The sequence below is a fragment of the Rousettus aegyptiacus genome, unplaced genomic scaffold (assembly GCF_014176215.1).
Source record: "Rousettus aegyptiacus isolate mRouAeg1 unplaced genomic scaffold, mRouAeg1.p scaffold_m13_p_3, whole genome shotgun sequence".
NCBI lineage: Eukaryota > Metazoa > Chordata > Mammalia > Chiroptera > Pteropodidae > Rousettus > Rousettus aegyptiacus.
In genome coordinates, this window is record NW_023416306.1 from 79,898,770 (window position 1) to 79,920,334 (window position 21,565).

The window sequence follows — 21,565 nt, forward strand, 5'->3', positions numbered from 1 at the left end:
TCCTTTCATTTCTGATTTTATTTACTTGAGTCCTCTCTTTTTTCCTTGATGAGTCTGGTTAAGAGTCTGTCAGTTTTGTTTATGCTTTCAAAGAACCAGCTCTTTGTTTCATTACTTTTGTATTGTTTTTCTAGACTCTATTTCATTTATTTCCCTCTGATCTTTAATATTTCCTTCTGTTTACTTTGTGCTTTGTTTGCTATTCTTTTCCTAGTTCTTTTAAGTGAAAGGTTAGATTGTTTATTTGAGCTTTTTCCTTTTTTCTTGTGGTTTGTTTGTTTTGTTTTTGTTTTTTGAGGTAGGCCTGTATTGCCATGAATTTCCCTCTTAGGACTGCTTTCACTGTGTCCTATAGATTTTGAGTTGTTGTGTTTTTCATTTTCATTTGTCTCTAGGTATCTTTTGATTTCTTTCTTGATCTCATTGATAACCCATTCATCGTTTAGTAGCATGTTATTTAGCTTCCATGTATTTGTGTATTTTCCTGATTTTTTCTTGTAGTTGATTTCTAATTTCATAACATTGTGATTGGAGAAGACAATTGATATGATTTCAGTCTTATTAAATTTATTTTGAGACTTGTTTTGTGTCCTGACATGTAGTCTATCCTGGAAAATGTTCCATGTGCTCTTGAGAAGAATGTATGTTTTGCTGCTTTGGGGTAAAATGCTCCGAAAATATCTATTAAATCCATCTATCCAATCTAGTGTGTCCTTTAAGCCCATTGTTTCCTTGTTGATTTTTTTGCCTGGAAGATCTGTCCATTGGTGTCAATGGAATGTTAAAGTCTTCTATGAGTGTGTTACCGTCGATCTCTCCTTTGATGTCAGTCAATTATTGCTTTGTGTATGCAGGTGCTCTTGTTTTGGGTGCGTACATATTTACTAGGGTTATGTCCTCTTGATTTATTGATTCCTTTACCTTTATGTAATGCCATTTTCATCTCTTATTATAGCCTTTGTTTTAAAGTCTATTTTATCTGATAAAAGTATTGCTACCCCAGCTTTTTTTTTCTTTTCCATTTCTGTGAAATCTCTTTTTCCATCCCTTTACTTTCAGTCTATGAGTGTCATTTGATCTGAATTGGGTCTCTTGTAGACAGCATATGCATGGGTCTTGTTTTCTTATCCATTTGGCTATCCAGTGTCTTTTGATTGAAGCATTTAATCCATTTACATTTAAAGTGATTACTGATAGGTACATAGTTACTGCCATTTTATCATTCATAGTTGTTATTTCTGCTTTCTTTTTTAGCCCTTCTCTTTTTACAGAAGTCTTTTTAACATTTCTTATAATACTGGCTTTTGGTGATGAATTTCTTAAGCTTCTTCCTATCTGGGAAATTCTTTATCTCACATTTCATTTTAATTGAAAGCCTTGCTAGGAAGAGTATTTGTGGTTATAAGTTCTTGTTTTTCATAACTTTGAATACTTCTTGCCTGTCCCTTCTGGCCTGCAAGTTTCCATTGAGCAAATTTCAAATATACAATATATAATTACTATCTAGTCACCATGTTGTACATTAAGTCTCCAGAAAGTATTCATCTTATAGCTGAAAGTGTGTATCCTGTAATCAGTATCTTCACTTTTCCTCCAACCTTCATCCTCTGGTAACCACCATTCTACTCTCTCATACTATGAGTTTACATTTTTTTTTTTAATCCCATATATAAGAGCATATAATATTTGTCTTTCTGTGTCTGGTTCATTTCATATAGCATAATGTCTTTCAAATGCATTCATGTAGTCACAAATGCAGAATTTCCTTTTTTAGAGCTAAATAATATTCCATTATATATTTTGTGCCAGTTTTTTTTACCCCCTTTGGTTTTCTTTTCCTCCAGCTTTATTGAAATATAATAGGCAATTACTTGCTCACATTGTACAATTCTTTGTTTTTTTTTTAATTATAGTTAGCATACAATAATATACCAGTTTCAGTTGTATAGCAGTTGTATAGTGATCATAGATCCGCAAAGCAATCACCCCATTAAATCTAGTACCCATCTTCCTCCTTACATATTTATTACATTATTAACCATCTTCCCCTTGCTGCACTCTACATCTCCATGTCTATTCTGCAACTAACCATTTGTACCTTTTAATCTCTTTGCCTTATTTTATCATCCCTCAAACCCCGCCCATCTAGTAACCCTAAAATATTCTCTGTATCTGAGTTTATTTCTGCTTTTATCGTTGTTGTTTGTTGTTGTTATTATTGATTTTGTTCTTTAGATTACTCATGTACATGAAATCATGTGATATTTGTCTTTCTCTGTCCGACCCATTTCAATTAACACAATACCCTCTTGGTCCATCTAGGTAATATCTTTTTCCATCCCCTTCCTTTTAATCTGTGTGTATCTTTTAATCTGAAGTGAGTCTCTCATAGGCAACCTACATAGGAGTCTTGTTTTCTTATCCATTCAGCAATATCTTTTGGTTGGAGCACTTAATTCTTTTCTATTTGAGGTACTTATTGATAGGAATGTAGTTATTAGCATTCTTTATTCCTGTTTTTGATATGTGTTTTTTCTTCTTAAAGAAGTCCCTCCCACATTTCCTGTAATGCTGGCTTGGTGTCGATGAATTCCTTTAACTTATTTTTGTCTGAGAAGCTCTTTATCTGTTCTTCAACTCTAAAGAATAGCTTTGCTGGATAAAGTATTCTTGGTTGTAGATCTTGGTTTTTCATCACATCAGATATTTTGTGCCAAGTCCTTCTGTCCTGCATGATTTCTTTTGAGAAACCAGCTTCCACTTCTTTAGTGCTCCCTTATAGGTAACTAACTGCTTTTCTCTTGCTGCTGTTAAGATTCTCGTTCTTTAACCTTTGACATTTTAATTATAATGTGTCTCGATGTGGGCCTCTGAGCTTCCTGGGCTTGTATGTTTATTTCTTTCACCAGGTGAGGAAACTTTTCCATATTCTTCAAATAGCTCTTCAATGTCTTGTTTTGCTTCAGGTACCCCTATTACCCAGATATTTTTACACTTAATATTGTCCCATAGACTCCTTAAATTATTATTATAGTCTTGGCTTTTTTTTTCTTGCCATTCTGATTGAATGTCCTTGGCTTCCCCATCCTCTATATCGGCTGTTCAATCCTCTTCTTTATTCATGTTGATTCCCTCTAATAAACTCTTCATCTCAGATAATATGTTCTTCATTTCTGACTGGTTCTCCTTTATCATTTCCATTTCCATTTTCCATATATTTTTTATCTCTTTTTTAAAGTTCTCACTGAATTCATCTACACTTCCCCTGAGTTCATTGAGCATCTTTATAGCCAGTGTTTTGAACTCTGCATCTGTTAGATTGCTTAACTCCATTATTCCTGGATCTCTGTTCTGTTCTCTCATATGGTTTCTACTTCTTTGTCTTCCCATTTTGGCTATCTTTCCATGTCTGTTTCTATGTACTAAGCAAAGCTCTCAAGTCTCCCTGTCTTATTAGCATGGCTTTGTGTAGTACGTGTCCAGTGGCACAGTTCTGAGAGGGATTCAGCTGCAGGCCAAGTCTAGCCCCAGCCTGGTGCCCCTCCAGTGCCACCTGGTAAGATTCAGCAGGTAATCCACGGATACTGTGCTTTTAGTCGCCTCAAGAAACCACACCAGAAACCGAGGCCACCTCCCACCAGTGTGAGTCTTGGCGCTGCTCAGCACGGAGCACCTAACTCGGCAAGGACACCACTGGGTGTGGCTTAGGTAGGGCCATGAGTTGGGGGCAGTGGAGTTTAGGGAATCCTCTGGGCAGCGATCTTTGTTATCCATTTCGGTGACGTCTCAGCTTTGGCAGTGCTGAGTCTGCACACTGGAGTGGGGAGGAATCAAGAGAGGAACAATGGATACTGCTGTCACTTCTGCCTGGGAGAGAGTCTCACCTCTGGCTCTTACTCCCACAACTCAGTGTGCCCCTGTAAGTCCCTGGTGCCCCTCATGTAGCCAACCCAGTGCTGGTGTTCAGAGCGAGCAGGTCTGTCACAAAAGTCTGCTTACGGACACGGCCTCTTTAAGGGGCGTCTGCATCCGCCGGTACCTCTGCCATAGCCTCAGTCCCACTCAGCCACTTTGGGACCAGGCAGCCTTGCATCTTCACCCCATCCTACTTTCTACCGTTGCAGGTTGGTTGATTATTTCTCTCCCTAGTTGTAGTACTTCTGTTCCTCTGGATCTCAGGTGACTTTGCTTACTGTTCGCTATTTGTTTCTGTCACAATTTTGATGTGGTTGCAAGAGGGATGAACAGAGCCTCTGTCACCTTTGCCATTTTTTTCTCCACCTTCTAAATGCAGTTTTGAAAAATAACAGACCCCTTATGAGCTTTGCCCAGTTTCCCCCAATGATCACATTTTTTAAAACTGCAGTCCATTATCACAACCAGGATGTTGATAGTCTACCAGTCTGACTCAGGTTTTCGCAGTTTTAATGTGTACTGATCTGCTATGTGTATTTAGTTAAGTACAGCTTTATTACATATGTAGGTTCCTGTATCCACCAGCACAGTCAAGACACTGCACCTTATCGATATCACAAGATTCTTCTATTGCACTTTTATAACCACACCAACACCATGCTGCCCTTCCACCCTCATCTCCAACTCCTGGTAACCACTAATCTGTTCCCGATCTCTGAAATTTTGTCATTTCAATTATATCATTTAAATAGAATCATATCGTATATAATCTTTTGGGATTGGCTTTTTTCACTCAGTGTAAATTCCCTGGTGGTTCCTCTGGTGCTTGTGTATCCACAGTTCCTTCTCATTGCCGAGCAGTGCCCCCACGTTGTGGGTGACCCACAGTTCGACTGTTCACCTGCTGAAGAACATTGGGGTTGCTTCCAGTGTTTGCTGGCAGTGAATAAAGCTTTGAACTTTGTTATAGGCTTTACATGAATATAGGTTTTCATTTCTCAGGGATAAATGCTGAGCCTGTCTTTTTAACTGTTATACTATGATGTCTTCTTGCCTTCATCTACCTTGAAGCTTCTCCACTGATTCAATACAGTATTCAAAAAGAAGCTTACATACATTAACAAAACAACTTTGTTGTTCCTTAACATTAGCTTATATGTCATTTGCATTTATACATCTCAATTAAAAATAATCTATAACCATATGTAAAGATAAATTGTGTTGACTGTGATGTTGACATTTAATTGCCATTCCCTTTTGTTTTTGAAGTGATGGCCAAAAAATGAGTAAAAGAAAAAAGAATTATCCAGATCCACTTTCAATCATCCATAAATATGGTGCTGATGCCCTCAGGTACAAACCACTCTCTGTTTTGTGTGTATTTGTCATTTTATACATAAACATCTCTCATTTTGTTAGTTATGTTCCTTAGATTTGGTTTATTAAAAGCTTTTGTTTAAAATAGCTTTTAAAAAGTGTATCACTGTTATAGGGAGAGTTATATTTGTATGGTGTTGACTTTAACTCCCCACCCTCACCCCCAAGGTGGTTTTCTAAATAATAAAGACATTTCCAAATCTGGGGATCTTTTGGACAAAGACCTGTGTTGGATTTCATTGAGCAGTCTAGGTACTCCCAGGCTAGTTGCTGGTGTTTCTGCCTCACTCCTTCAATAAAGTCTCCATTATATTAGTATTACATCATTTCTGGTTTACACTTAACTCTTCCCAAGAGCCACATGGGATAATTTATGCTAGCACAAATAATAATTAATATTGAAAAGCTTTTCTAAAATGTGAGCTGCTACTTGAAATAGTAATAGCCCTCAACATTGAGTGATCAGATTAAAAGCCCACCCCACCTCCAAGCCCCTTCTGTGCTGGCACAGCTGCTCCTTGTGACTCTCTGGTGCCTGCATATGGTTTCCGGGAAGGAAGACCTAGGTGTTTCCTCTTGGTTTTGCTTTTACCGCCATGGCCTATGCGGAGACCAGTACAAGGTGTGCTTCTAGCTTTGTCTAGTGCCATATTTTGGTGTTGGGTTACATCTCCCTTTATAATTTGATAGGTCTCTTACATATAAAAGTAAGAGCTTTGTTAGTTTTAAATAGACCACTAGAAGAGTGTTCATAATTATCCACTTTGTAGAAAAAAATGCTAATTTGGGTGTTGTCCTGTCAAAACGTCAAATGATATCCCTTTTCTGTGTAATTTTTCTCTTACAGATTGTATCTAATTAACTCTCCTGTGGTGAGAGCAGAAAACCTTCGTTTTAAGGAGGAGGGTGTGCGTGATGTCCTCAAGGATGTGCTACTCCCTTGGTACAATGCCTATCGCTTCTTCATCCAGAACGTCCTAAGACTGCAGAAGGTGTGGGCTGTGGTTCTGTGGGTTGGGCTCTACCTTCCTAGCTTGGTTGAACTGGATTTGCCAGGCCCGGTGGGTGAGAGCTCAGAGTCACTGGGGAGGCAATGGAGGAAGGTATCTGGGATCCTTGCTGGGCTGGGAGCACGGGACTGGGACTAGACTATCTGGGAAGGCTCACCTCTACAGACATAGGAGCCTCACCTGTACAAGAGTTACATTGGATATTCATTTAGTCAACCAATTCCCCTCCCCTTCATGAAACCAGTGAAGAGTCAGCTACTGTCAGAGAGCAAATGCCTGGTAAAGGCTGCTACAGAGGGTTGGTCAGGGAAAGCCTCTCGAACAATGCATTTGGGCTGAGATTCTGTAAGAGAAATTCTCATTGTATTGTTAGGATTTAATATAATGGTTATGATATATGTGAAAGTGCCTTCAGAACAGTTACCTGCTGGCTTGGAAGGCATTCTCTGAAAAGCCACTTCCCCTGCATCTACTGACTGCTGTCAGGCAAGCAGGCTTCATTACACATGTGCTTGTGTGTTCTTTCAGCACTCCGTTTGGGACAGGGCCATAATACCACTCATCTTTTTAATCTCTAGCACCTTACAAGTAGGATTGCTTAGTAAATTACTGTTGATTAAATATATGATGTTACTCCTTCCTGAAAAACTGGTTGGAGAGAGCTAAGCTTTGAACATCACACTTCAGCAGTCTGGTCACTTTTTTTCCTGCTGCCTCTGGCTTATCTAGGTCTGCTAATAAACTTCCCAGGTGGGATTTTTCACTGTGAATTGAGAAAGGCAGTTATCTTCCTCAGGCCCCTATTGTCACTTCTGCCTTTTCAATCCCACCACCTCTTGGGGCCAACAGGCCTTAGATAGGTCCACCTTGCAAGCCTCTGCCAGTCTGGAGCCTCATCTGGGCCTGGCAGCAAGATGTAGCCTCCACTATCAGGTGCATAAATCAGGGCAGGGGTCAGCATGGCTTCTGCTCTGCCAGCCTGGTAGTGATGCTGTATGAGTAGGTAAAGATGAGGTAGGCATTTAGGATTGATGAAGATTTTGCAAAGGAAGGAAAAAGGAGTGGTCTAGAGCAGAAGTCCTCAACATTTTTGGCACCAAGGACTAGTGCTCCTATAAGAATCTAATGCCTGATGATTTGAGGTGGAGCTGAGGCAGCGATAGCACTGGGGAGAGGTTGCAAATACAGATGAAGCTCCGCTCACTCCTCAGCCTGTGCAGCCTGGTTCCTAACAGGCCACAGACCGGTACCGATCCGCGGCCCCAGAGTTGGGCACCCCTGGATTAGAGCATTCTAGGTAAAGTGAATAATACAAACAGAGACATTAATTTCTAGTGCTCATTTTTAGGGTATAGACAATTATCCAGTGCTTGCCAGTTTTGCTGTATTTCCATCCTCAGCTTTAAAGTAACTAAACCCAATACTTGTTGGCAAGATTTTGAGATATTTCTCAATTCATAATCATTCTTTTGTGCAGAGAAATGATTTTTCCTAAATTCTCCTTATTTCACTCAAAAATGTGACTCACTAACTGAAGACTTAATGTTTTAAGTTTAGAGCTTATGGAAAATATTACTAAGAATCAGAAATTTAGAATTGCCAACTGGGTCTGGGGTTTTTTTGTTGTTTGTTTGTCTGTTTTGGTTGGCAGTTTTCAGTTTAAGTGATTTAAAGTTCATTTCTTTACATTAATTTCCCCCAAGCATGCAGAATTTTTCAAAAATTGTCAATTCCTAGGAGGAAGAAATAGAATTCCTCTACAATGAAAACACAGCTAAAGAAAGTACCAACATCACAGACCGCTGGGTCCTGTCATTCATGCAGTCGCTTGTTGGGTTCTTTGAGACTGAAATGGCAGGTATGTCTCTCATTGGCCATTTCCAGGACTAAGAATTACCCTTTACATATTTAGCTATTTAGAAAAATAGAGAAAATTTTATAGAAATTTTAAGAGATACAGAATAGTAGATAAATAATTGTTTCTTGAACACTCCAATGTAACTTTGTTAAGGCTTGTTGTAGAAATGCCCTGGTCTAACACCTAGGGAATTGTCTCAGAAGAAATCCAGCAGCCTTAGCTCTCTACAGACACCACGTGGGCCTGTGGAATCACAGACTTGATTGCTGGATACCTGTGGGTTCAAAACCCAACTCTACCACCTGTTCCCCGGGGAAGTATTGCCTAGTCTATGAACCTTGATTTCTTTCTGTGAAAATGTGTGGTTAAGGATTATCATAAGACGCAAATAGAAGTTATGTACATAAAGTAGGTGGTAGATAATAGGTACACAATAAGTAATACTTGTTTATACATTTATTATTTCGGGTCTACTTTTATTATTAAATAAGTAGTCTTCGTTCAGTCTTGAGAAATTAGGAAATACAGAAAAGCAGTAACGAAGACGATATTACCTTATATTTCTGTTACCTAACAACAATGAATTTGGTTTTATACAGAGGTTAGAAAAGTAAGTTGTGTTGGTTTCCTTAAGGTTGGAGGTAGAACAACCATAAATCAAGGTGAGAAATTCCAGACAGTATTGACTAGAATAGCTAAGTTAGGTCTGATAAAGGACATGGGCTTCCCTATACACACCCTGGCGAGGTTGACCTGCCTCCCTCAGCACCCTGTGATTGCCAGGTGCTGCTGTGCAGTTGGAGCACTCCAGTGGATTAGAGGGGCAAAGCAGTCCTGTGGTTCATGCAGGGGTTTGCCACTCCATAGTCAGTACATTGCTTTTACTGGAATAGGTAGGTGCCTCTACACTTGGCACAATAGGACAGTTTGTCCAGGAAATTCAGCAGGTTTATCAGTCATTCCAAAGGACTACGTCCATCCCATTAAATTTACATAATAAAGATTATATGACTGTCAAGCTGCTGGACAAATTGACAGAAGATGAAAATGAATGTGAGGCAAATCATTGATCTTGGAGTTTGCCACACTCTCATGTCTACTAGTCCCTCCTGAGTGACATGAATGGATGGGAAACTATGCTGGGGATTCTTGCCAGGGCACTTGCCATCTTTAGGCAGCCATTGCTGTGTGCTCCTGAGAATGTACACTCTGGACAGAGTCCAGCTCCCTGGGAACTGGAGGTTAGGCAGCACTTGTGTACATCAGCTGAGTGGTAAGGACCACGTGTGATAGGTCAGGCAGTACACATGGAGCTGATGAGATGGGCTCCAGACTCAGACTCTTCAGTGCAGTTCCCACACCATCAACTTGTCAGCTTGTGCCCTGAGCTCATTTGTCAACATAGAGTCTGAAATAGAATCCTTGAGGACTGCAGCTTTTATTAAAGTGACCTCAGCAGTAAGTGCTACTGCTTCTGTTTATCATGTGCTCATTAATACTGTCCTCATTTACTCTCTCAGAGCTGAAACCTGAACATAGGAAACTGGCTTCCTAGAAGGTGAAAAGTGTACCTAACCCTAGAAATAACTTAGGCCTCTTTCTTTACAGAATAGTCCTCTGATCACAGAAATCACCTAACAATGTGTGTCAGTCTTGGTTGAGGTAACAGGGCAGCACAGTGGAAAGAAGTTGGGCTTTTGTGGTGCTGCAGCATTGCATAGCTCCAGGTAAACATGCCTCGTTGAGTCATGTGATGGACACTCAGCCTCTCAGCCACACATTTCTCTCACTGACAGTGGCTCATAAGGTGATTTGTGTGCACCCGTAGACACTTGACAGCCATATAATAACGTGCTCAGTGAATGAGTCATTGTAATTGCTACACTTTGATTCTTCCTGCCTCCTTAACATGTGTGGCAGCCCTTGGATGGCTTGGGGCTACTTGTTCTTCTCTTGTATCCACCCCTCCAAGTGCTGCAAATGCTCGGTATATTCTCGCTGCCCGATTGATTGGTCTTACTTTTAGCTTATAGGCTCTATACTGTGGTGCCTCGCCTGGTCAAGTTTGTGGATCTTCTGACCAATTGGTATGTCAGAATGAACCGCAAAAGATTAAAGGTAAGTCCAGGCTGCTGTTGGGAAGAGCAAAAAAGTGTAGGAAGTGTGAAAGTTGAGGAGAAATGACCACAGCCAAAATAAAAATTAGGAATATTTTCAAATGCCTTCAGTTTTTGAAGCTTTTTCTTTTTACATTGCATATTTACTATTTTTATCACAATTTGATGGATGGGGACCTATTAGTTCTAAAAGTCATCTTGCATATTTTCAGGACACAGTTATGTAGAGATATATAGGACCTCTTAAAACCCAAAATAAATTTATGCAAGTATTTTCAAATGTTGTCAAGTACAACTGTAACTCCAGAGGGGCACCTCCTTGCTTCTACCTTTAGAGGGTCAGTTGTTTATTGACAAAACTCTTTCTTAAGCCTATTGGGGATTTAGAATGAATGAAGCATGGGTCCAGACCCAGGACTTTAAGCAGCATATAAACAGAGGTGGTAGAAGACAGGAAGTAAGGGATGCCTATACCATAGACCAGGTGGAGGCTCCTACCACCCATCAGTTTTGCCTTCAAATGTGTTAATGATAAAAGCCCAGAGCAGAACAGTGATTTCATTTTTGTTAAAATAGATTGTACACATTATTATGTGCATGTTTTTAGATAAACATAATCTACAAAGACATGCACTAAAAATGTTTATAATAGTTGTCCCTGGGTAACTTAAGTATAGTTGAAATTTTTTAAAATTATTTTTATGCTTTTCTGAGAATGAATTAACGTAACTATTTTTTAATACACAGTATAGCCTTTCTTAAAAAGTAAGAAATATTACCTAAAAGTACTTTAAATTATTGTGTTAGCAACTATTTCTGTCTGTTGCATGTGAATCCCACCCTCAGCCTTCAGGTTCTCCAGTTTGTCTTTAACCTCAGTTACAGATCCTTCTCCATCAGCTTGGCCTCAGAGATAGGGTAGAGTAAAGGTGCCCCATCCTGGCTTTCTGTGCTGACCCCAGACCATCAGTGGTTGTGGTTACTTGTACTTGCTTTGTCTGTACACTGTAAGCTCTCTATGGGTTTCCTCTATTTGTTTTTAACAGTTCAGTGTGTGTTTCTTTTTTATTCACTAGGGTGAAAACGGGATAGAGGATTGTGTTATGGCCCTGGAGACCTTGTTTAGTGTTCTATTTTCTCTGTGCAAACTTATGGTAAGAAGGTTGGCCCCATTCTAAAACTCTAGCCCTAAGAGCAGCTTGCAGTGCCCTGTTGCTACATCATCCTCAGTCTGTATGTATCTATTCTGTATTTGTGGAACCATAAATAGAAATAGAAGTTTTAAAACAATTTAAATCTCTAATTCCTTTTTCAGAAATCTTATTAGCTTATATGCATCAAGTAAGGGCTAAGAAACTTAATCTTCAAAGCTGGATTTTTTTTCTTTTCACCACTGGCAGTACATTTCAGGTCATGGTTCTTACATCTACACCAAATTGCCACAGTTTCCTTAAATAACATACCTCATCTTCATGCGGATTCCTATAATTGCAAATAATAGTGAAGTTCTTGAACTAATATCTAACCAAGCAAATATATCACAGTGTTTTACTTAAACATATTTCTATCAATTTAAATATTATTTCATAATTAGTGCAAAATGATATGCAACTAAAGGATCCAGTTTTAATTCCCCATATTATATTTCTGCTCCCCATTATAATTTATAAGTGTTCTATTTACTTGCTGAACATACACGGAATGAGAACCTGCTTTGTACCAGGTCCTATGCCTGGTTCCTCACATCTCATCTCTTTCACTTTCATCCTAAGAAGTAGATAGTATTCTTCCATTTACATGGGAAGTTTCTGAGGTTTAGAGACATTGAGTCCTCTTTATAGTGACTTCGCTGGCACGTGGTCAGCAGCTCCAGTTTTTATTACATTCTCCAGGATGCTTGGAGTCTTTTCTGTACTTCTCTTGTGATTCAGGAAGTTTATCTCTCCAAGTTCAAAATGAAGTCATTTCTCTTTCATAGGACATGTTTAGTCACCTCACATCCACTTCTGTGTATATTCCTGTGTCAATCTCTAAAATGTTTAGTTCTTGTTTTCCACTCAGATCAGTTAATGATGGCTGCATAATGCCCTCTGTCTTCATACAGGCCCCCTATACACCTTTTCTTACTGAATTGATGTACCAGAATATGAAAATGCTGATCGACCCTGTTTCTGTCCTGGACAAGGACACACTCAGTATCCATTACCTTATGCTGCCCCATGTTCGGTAAGAATCAAATACATATAAGCCTCACCTGGGCCATGGGAAATGAAGTTGCCAGAGATGCAGTCATGTGGGTGCCTCAGCCCCTTTATACCCTGCTTCTCACCTGAACAGCTCCTCAAGCTACAGAATGGGTAGGAGGAGTGCTCAGTGTGGAACCACCGGTAGCACTGCAGCAAGTGGGGTGTCGGCAGGCCCATTGGGGCATCCTGGGAAGCTGCTGGGTACTGAGCAACAGACTCAGGCTTACCACTTACTTCTCACCATGTACCCACTTAGCCAGCACATGCTGTCCTTCCCCAGGGCCTCACCAGGAGGCCTCGCTACACCATCATATCTTTAGCCTGACCCTCTTCCTCACTTAGGTATGCCTGTTGTTTGGGATTTTTTTCCATTAAATCTAATCTCTTTCACATCTGTACCTTTTCAAATCAGAGAGGAATTGATTGACAAGAAAACTGAGAATGCAGTATCTAGAATGCAGTCTGTGATTGAACTTGGGCGAGTGATTCGAGACCGCAAAACTATTCCAATAAAGGTTTGAGTTTTTTTATATTTTACATTGCACAGACCTAAAAGATTATGTTTTTGACTATTTTCTTAATATAGACAGCTTCTTGCAATGGCATAAATTTTTATTAGTACTAATGATTTAGTATTAGATGAGCCTAATTAGTCTGGAGCTTGACATTTGGAGAAAACATTTAGCATTCCATTTTTCTGCAGTTTTGAGGACTAGCTTCTTACTGAACTTTTTCTTCCCTTTTCCTCTTAGTATCCTTTGAAAGAAATTGTGGTTATCCATCAAGATTTGGAAGCTCTTAATGACATCAGGTCTTTGGAGAAGTATATAATTGAGGTAAGACAGATGATTTGTCTGTTCGGGTCCAAACAGACTTCTTTCCTTGAGAAGATTATTTTGATTAGTACTTTTCAGTGAACTACACTTTAAGTGTATAATTTATCCTTTTTACTTCATATATCTTTATAAATTTAACCATCCATGAAATTTTATACTTGGAATCATGAGTTTTTACAATGTAATTTTAATTTTTTTAAATGATTTCAAGGTTAATGGATTTTCTTACATTAATTGGATCATCTACTTTCTTTCCCCAAAGTACTTTTTGATAATTAACAAAAAATAAACTTTGTTCCTTTAAATTATACAAGTAACAAGTGAACACATGTTGGTTGTCAATAATTCAAGGACTGGCATAGAGTACAAAGGTGAGTCCTTTCCTATTCCATTCGCTCCCTGAAATCTCATCTCCTAGGGTTGTTCACTAGGGTATCTCCTGCTAGAGTTGTTCTTAGCATTTTACACACATAACACACATTTGTACAGACATATACATCATCATCGATTTTGTTTGTAAATAGAGATTTTGTATATAGTCTTAACTTTTTTTAACTTAGAACATAGAGATCTTTATTCTTTATAACAGCTGCATAATGTTCACTTCCTGGATTTATCATAATTTATTTAATTTCTCTCCTATTGTTGGAAATTTAGGTTTCTCATTACAAAAGGTTCGTGTGTATCTTTGTGCACATGTCAGAGTATAGATGTTAGATAGATTCCTAGAAGTGAAGTTTTGGCGTCAAGAGTTTAAACTAGTGTCAGTTCCTAGAAGTGAAGTTTTGGCGTCAAGAGTTTAAACTAGTGTCAGTTGCCCTCCCAAAAATCTTTATTTCATAATGTTTTAAAAACTGATATTTAAATTTATTATTGTAGAAAATATTAATTTCTATATTGGTTTTGAATTGCTTGTGAATTCCAGATAAATATTAGAAACTAAAGAATTATGTTATAAATTTTATAGTTAATGCTTGCAAATATAGATGAAAATAGAGTATATGTAAAGGGAATATCTTAATCACTATGAGATCACATGATACAGTTAAGTGTAATGGCAAAACTAGACATTTCCCTACAATGTGCTTCAATCTCAAGTTCAGTGATATCTTTATATTTTCTGTGCTGGCATCATTTCCTGCTGCATTGGTAATCTTTAATTTAACTAGCAGGATAGAGGCATGAAATGTCTCCATTTAACTGATTTTTTCTGCTTAGTTAACCTTGTGGTGCTCAGAAATTGCTTGAGCAAAGATTACCCTTGAGAGATGAAGTTATATTTCAAATTCTAGAGTTGTCTCTTTTTAAAAAAATTAGTTTCCAGTATACAGTATACAGTAAAAAGGTAAGGCATGTATTTCATTGTATGAAGTGATTCCCCCTGATTACTCTAGTACCCACTGCACACAGCCATTACAGTAATATTGACTATATTTCCTATGCTGTACTCCCCACCCCCATGACTGTTTTACAACTACTAATTTGTACTTCACCAGTTTGTTCTCTGTATCTGTGAGCCTGTTTTCGTTTAGTTGGTTCATTTCTGTTGTTCTTAGATTCCTTATATAAGTGAAATTATATGGCAGTTATCTTTCTCGGTCTAACTTAATTCACTCAGCATAATACCCTCTAGGTCCATCCATGTTGTTGCAAATGGTAAAATTTCTTTTCTTTTCCTTTCTTATTTTTTATGGCTGAGTAATATTCCATTGTATATATATACTATAACTTTTTTATCCAGTTATCTACTTTGGGCACTTAGGTTGCTTTCATATCTTGGCTATTGTGAATAATGCTGCAGTGAACATAGGGGTGCATACATTTTTTACAAATTAGTGTTTTGATTTTCTTTGGATAAATACCTAGAAGTGCAATTGCTGGGTCAAAGGGTAGTTCTATTTTTGATTTTTTGAGAAACCTCCAAACCATTTTCCATAGAGTCTATACCAATTTGCAATCCCACCAGCACATACGAGGGTTCTCTTTTCTCCGCATCCTCACCAACACCTGTTGTTTTTTTATTGATTGATGATATCAATCTGACAGGTGTGAGGTGATATCTCACTGGGGTATTAATTTTTTCATTTCTCTGATGATTATTGACCTTGAGCATCATTTCATATGTCTATTGGCCATTTGTATGTCCTCTTTGGAGAAATAACTATTCAGCTCTCTTGCCCATTTTTTATCCTTTAGGCTTAGATTTTTATATGTCATTCTTGTATGTACATAGAAGGAAATTATAAGTAAAATTAATTAGTCTAAAATCTCTTCACATTCTGGGTCCAGCTTGTCTGAATTTCTTTTTGACTGAGAATCATGAATGTCTGTGTTTTTCCACATGATATTTGTCCTTTGAGCCATCAAGAACATTGGTATTGAAGCATTTCTTAAGATGAATACTCCACTATTATCTGAGATTTTCTTCCAAGCCACTAACACCCATTCTACGAGTTTTGGTGAGCTTGTACAGGCAGTGATAACAATATCACAACTGCTGTCCAGCTAGCCTAACAACATTTACAAGAATCATGTTGATTTTGGAGTATTAAAATATAAAATATATAAGTAAATACATCTTAGAAAAGATTAATTAGGGTAATCCTTTCCCATGTATCATCTATCTTAACTTTCACAGTAATCTCAAGAGGAAAGTACTATTATACCCATTTTACAGATGAGGGAACCAAGACTTGGAAATGTTAAATAGATTGTCCAGGACTTCACATTTGGTAGGTGACCAAGAAAAACCAAACCTAAATCACTATGACTACAAATTGTGTGTTCTTGCCACTGTAATATACTGGCTTCATTTATATTCCCCAAATAATCAAAATATCTGATATCGATGCAGGAAGAATATCCTAATGCTTCCAGAGAGTAGATCCTATAATTCATAATTCTAATATAAATGGATGGGTTTCTCTGTGTTTTGATCAAAATATTCTTATTTTCCTGATGTACTAAAGTATAACTGTAATGATTTTTAAACATTTACCCTGGCTTGAATTTTATGAAAATTTTCGATACGATATTTTTCTAATATCAAATGACAGAAAAAAAGGGGACTTTATTGGTGGGTTTTGTGGTTTCACTTAAACTCTGCCATTTTCACTTAATTTATCATTCCAGCATAATTTCAAACTCCAAGTATAAATTTCTTTGGCTAATAGTCTAGCGTTGCCTATCTGGCCTCCATTTTCCTGTGTGCTTATCGATTTGCCTACCTGGTATTTTTGGGTTTTTTGATAAAATATGTTGTTTTTCAATTATAGTTGAGATACAATATTATATTAGTTTCCATTGTACATCATAGTGATTAGAGATCTATATAACTCACAAAATGATCACTCCAATAAATCTAGTAACCTTCTTTCCCCTTACATACTTATTACATTATTGACTATATTTCTTATGCTACATTTTGTTTCTCATTGACTATTTTGAGACTACCTATTTGTACTTTTTAATCCCTTTCCCCTTTTTCACTAACCCCTCCCCATCCCCCTCTCATCTGGTGGTCCTCAAAATGTTCTCTGTATCTATGAGTTTGTTTCTGGTTTTTCGTTTGTTTGTTTGTTAATTTTGTTCTTTAGATTCCACACATACATGAAATTATATGGCATGTGTCTGTATCTGACTTACTCCATTCAGCACAATACCCTCTAGGTTCATCATGCAGTATCTTTTTCCATCCCTTTACTTTTAGTCTGTGTGTATCTTTTAATCTGAAGTAAATCTCTTTAGGCAACATATGTAAGGGTCTCATTTTCTTATCCATTCAGTCACCCTATCTTTTGATTGGAGCTTTTAATTCTTTTTCATTTGAAGCATCTGTTGATAGCTATGTAGTTATTGCCATTCTTTATTTGTATTTTTGATACATATATTTCCTTCCTAAATTAGTCCTTCCAACATTTCCTATAATACTGGCTTGGTGGTGATGAATTCCTTTAGGATTTTTTTATCTGCGAAGCTCTTTATTTTTCCTTCAACTGATTGATAGCTTTGCTGGATAAAGGATTCTTGATTGTAGGTCCTAGCTTTTCATTGCTTTGAATATTTTGTGCCCAGCCCTTCTGTCTTGCCGTTTCTTTTGAGAAATCAGCCACCAGTCTTATGGGTTCTCCCTTGTAAATAATTAACTGCTTCTCTCTTGCTGCTTTAAGATTCTCTCTTTGTATTTAACTTTTTGCATTTTAATGATGATGTGTCTTGGTGTGGGCCTTTTTGGGTTCATCTTTTTTGAGACTCTCTGAGCTTCCTAGGGTCATATGTTATTTACTTCTCCAAGTTAGGGAAGTTTTCCATCTTAATTTCTTCAAATAGATTTCAACCGCTTTCTCTCTCTTTTCTCCTTCTGGTACCCCTGTGATGCGAATGTTGTTACACTTGATGTTGTCCCACAGTCTCCTTAAATTATATTCATTTTTTGTATTATTTTTTTCTTGTTGCTGTTCTTGTTGGACATCCTCCGCTACTTCCATCCTCTATATTGGTGATTCAATCCTCCTCTTCATCCACTCTGTTGATTTTCTCTAATGTGCTTTTCATCTCAGATACTACATTCTTTATTTCTGATTGGTTCCCTATTATATTTCCATCTCCATTTTTATGTTTCTTTATCAAAGTTCTCACTGAGTTCATCTACTTGTCCCCTAAGTTCATTGAACATCTTTATAACCAGTGTTTTGAGCTCTGCGTCTCTTAGATTGCTTGACTCCACTTTGTTTAGATCTTTTTCTGGGGCTCTGTTCTGTTCTTTCAAGTGGGACATGCTTCTTTGTCTCCCCATTTTAGCCGCGTTTTTGTATCTGGTTCTATGTACTATGCCCCTCCAGCAGCCGCCCCAACATTAAAGCTCAGGGCAAGCAAATCTGATACCACAGAAGTCCAGTTACAACCCCTTTAGGAGGAACATCTGCAGCTGCCTTAGCCTCTGTCTCGCTCAGCCCATGTGGGACCGGGCAGCCTCATCTTTAGTTGAGTTGAGGTCTGCTCAACTGTCTTGACTGATCTGGTCAAGAAAGGTTTTTTCATACCATGCAATTCAGTGGTATTTAGTATTATTTACAGAGTTGTGCAGCCAAAACCCACAATTTTACAGCATTTTCATTACCTCATAAAGAAACTCAGTATCCATTATTCTTTATGCACCATTTTCCCCTCAAGATCCCATCATCCTTGGCTACCATGAATCTGTTTTCTGTCTCTGAGTGTGCCTACTCTGGACATCTCATATAAATAGAATCCTACAATATGTGGTCTTTCGTGTCTGACTTTCACTTACCACTAAGGGTTATTCATGTTATAGCATAAAATCAATGCTTCATTCCTTTATATTGCTAAATAAGAGTCTATTGTATGGATGGATCGCATATTTTTATCTTTTCACAGTTGATAGACATTTGGGTTATTGCATTTTTGGTTATTGTGAATAATGTTGCTGTGAACGTTTATGTGCAGTTTTTGTGGACGTATGTTTTCAATTCCTTCATTTTTGTTTCATCTTGTTCACCAACCATAGGAATTGAATGTTCGAAAAGTTACGCTATCTACAGACAAAAACAAGTATGGTATTCGCCTAAGGGCAGAACCGGATCACATGGTGCTGGGGAAGCGTCTGAAGGGAGCCTTCAAAGCAGTGATGACATCCATCAAGCAGCTGAGCAGTGAGGAGCTGGAGCAGTTTCAGAAGACTGGTGTGTATCTTCTCTAACAGGGACACTGTACCTGGCCTCAGCCTGATGAGAATCTCATGTTTAGGCTCATACTTAGACATTTACACTGTCTCAGCCTTTTTTAAAATAAGTCTTTTCTAATCACAAAAATGTTTATTATGAATAATTTTGATAATTTAGAAAAAAGTAAGACAGCTAAAATGACCCCTTACCCATCACCCATCCATTTAATATAGATTGAGCGTACCCTCTGCTGTTTAATATGTTAGGTGCTAGGGCACTCTTAAAATCTGATTCATTTACTTCTAGTTTGAGATCACACTATAATTTTAAATTTCATGTTTTTCACTCATTATTACATTATATGTTTGTTTTTACTTGGATTTTTAATTTATATTATAAACATTGCTATGTGTTAATAATTTTTAAATGCTGTTTCAATAACTGCATAATTTGCCTTCATTTGGATACCTGATGTTTTTAACCAGTCTTTTATTGTCGTTTGCATTCTTTTAATATTATGAATAATATTTCAGTGGATATTTTTACATGTAAATATTTTATGGAATTGATTCCTTTTGGCTAGGTTTCTAGATAGAAATTACTGAATCAGAATTTGAATTCTACAAATGCTAATGTGGGCCTAGAAAATCTACCCTACTGAAGAGAGAGCAGAACTCTCTAGGGCTTTATTACCAACCAGTGGTAGAGAGTGTCACTGTTATCACATGTTACTAGTGAGAAAAAAGATGACGTCTTTTGGATGTGGCAGAATGAAGACTGGAGTTTTTTTGATTTTTTTTAATTAAGGTATTTTTAGAGAAGGATTTAGCATTGAGGTTTGGAGCTTTTTTAGGAAGGAGAACTGGGTCAGAGCTTATTACAGTTTCTTTAAAATACCTAAAATTTGTATTTTGGTCTCTTAATTGGGCCAAGACTGGATTTGTTCATTCAGCAAATTTTTTTTTAAAGCTTTTATTTTTGGCTAGCGCTGAGAACATAGAGTTGATATATTCAAGACAGACATTGTCGTTTCCCTCATGATACTGGCACACACTGAAGGTTTATGGAAATACAGTTTTAATAAGTGCACTGAAGGAAATGTAAAGGGTAGTATGAGGAGTTTAGGAAAGGGGTCTCAGCTCTCTCCTCTCTTTTGGAGAGCCTTTCCATGGACCCAAGAGTTCTCAGCTCTGCCATGATTAGAATCATGCTTGATCTTATTATGGTTGCTTGACATCCTGCAGCTGTCCTAGAGTACAAAGTGTTTGATTGTTAGGGCTCCCTCTGAAGTTGAAAATCATAAGCACAGAGGTGACATGAGGAGAGATTTAAAGACCCAAATCAGATGAGTGGTTTTGTAAATTAGAGGAAATATCCTCAATTTTCCCCAAATTGTTAGATAAAATTTCTAAAATATAAGAGGCTAGCAACTAAAAGTTGAGGCACAACTAATTTAACTGGATATATTAAATTAATAAAATCTTTATCAAATCTTTGACCAACCTTCAAATTGTATATCTAAGTTGTTTCACCCAATAGCCAAAATATCAACAATTCCTGAACTAAACCTTATTGGAAACCAAGAGTGCTGTTTTTAAATAGTAGTTTCTGAATAGACTGTTCTGCACTGATGGAAAGCAAAATAGTTTTCAGAACATGAAGTGAGAATGGTAGCCTGTAGGTGATCCCAGCAGGCTTTCTAAAGATGGGAATTGCCATTCCCAGCTGCTTGTACACCCTGCTGTGGACAGGCATGACAGGTTGTACACTGTTCATCTTATTTCACCCACCTCTCTGCACCCTGCTCAGCAGATAGCAGAACACCAGGGTTCAACAGTTAGTAAGTAGTAGGCCTAAGTTCATTTGACTCTACAGACATCATGATGTTCTGTATTTATGGCAGGGGTTTGTTGCCTCCTGGCATGTGTCTTTGAACCTGGGAGTTTATATATAACAGTAAACATTGCTGGTGATTTAACTGGTCTCAAGGCAGGAAGGTACAAGCTAAAGGTTTGTAACATCCTTGATGGCAACAATGACATGAATCAGAAGAACATGATATCCTGAAGCCACCATAGCTTAATACTTGTAGCAGGGTGGCTCAAGGAGGGACTGATTGAGTAACAGGAGCCGATGCTTCTCCAATAGGGACCATTGTTGTGGGAGGCCACGAATTGCATGAAGAAGACATTCGCCTCATGTACACCTTTGACCAGGCAACAGGTGGGACAGCACAATTTGAAGCACACTCGGATGCTCAGGTATTTTTTTTTGCCTAGAATATTTCTTTACCAAAAGATAAGAACATAGAGGAGAAAATATTTACCTATGCCTTTTCCAACAATGTTGACAGCTTGTCTCAGGGTAAAATAAACCAGTTATTCATTTGAGATTAGCTTATTAAACTCCTCCATTATATGCTCTTTACATACGCATTTCTTTTTTAAAAAATTTATTTATTTAAATTAGTTTCAAATATAAAATACATTGGTTATACATCTATATAGTTCATAAAATTATCC

General features: G+C 37.7%; 1 protein-coding gene across 1 annotated transcript in view; it reads left to right on the top strand.

Moving 5' to 3' along the window:
• The window catches only part of IARS1 (isoleucyl-tRNA synthetase 1), an 88,442-nt gene that overhangs the window by 49,230 nt on the left and 17,647 nt on the right, over window positions 1-21,565 (top strand). Inside the window, exons 18-27 of the mRNA XM_016128851.1 lie at window positions 5,185-5,268; window positions 6,140-6,284; window positions 8,040-8,160; window positions 10,187-10,278; window positions 11,354-11,431; window positions 12,382-12,503; window positions 12,936-13,038; window positions 13,276-13,359; window positions 18,887-19,061; window positions 21,192-21,304. Coding sequence (XP_015984337.1) covers window positions 5,185-5,268; window positions 6,140-6,284; window positions 8,040-8,160; window positions 10,187-10,278; window positions 11,354-11,431; window positions 12,382-12,503; window positions 12,936-13,038; window positions 13,276-13,359; window positions 18,887-19,061; window positions 21,192-21,304 — 1,117 coding nt within the window. The remainder of the gene's footprint in view (window positions 1-5,184; window positions 5,269-6,139; window positions 6,285-8,039; window positions 8,161-10,186; window positions 10,279-11,353; window positions 11,432-12,381; window positions 12,504-12,935; window positions 13,039-13,275; window positions 13,360-18,886; window positions 19,062-21,191; window positions 21,305-21,565) is intronic.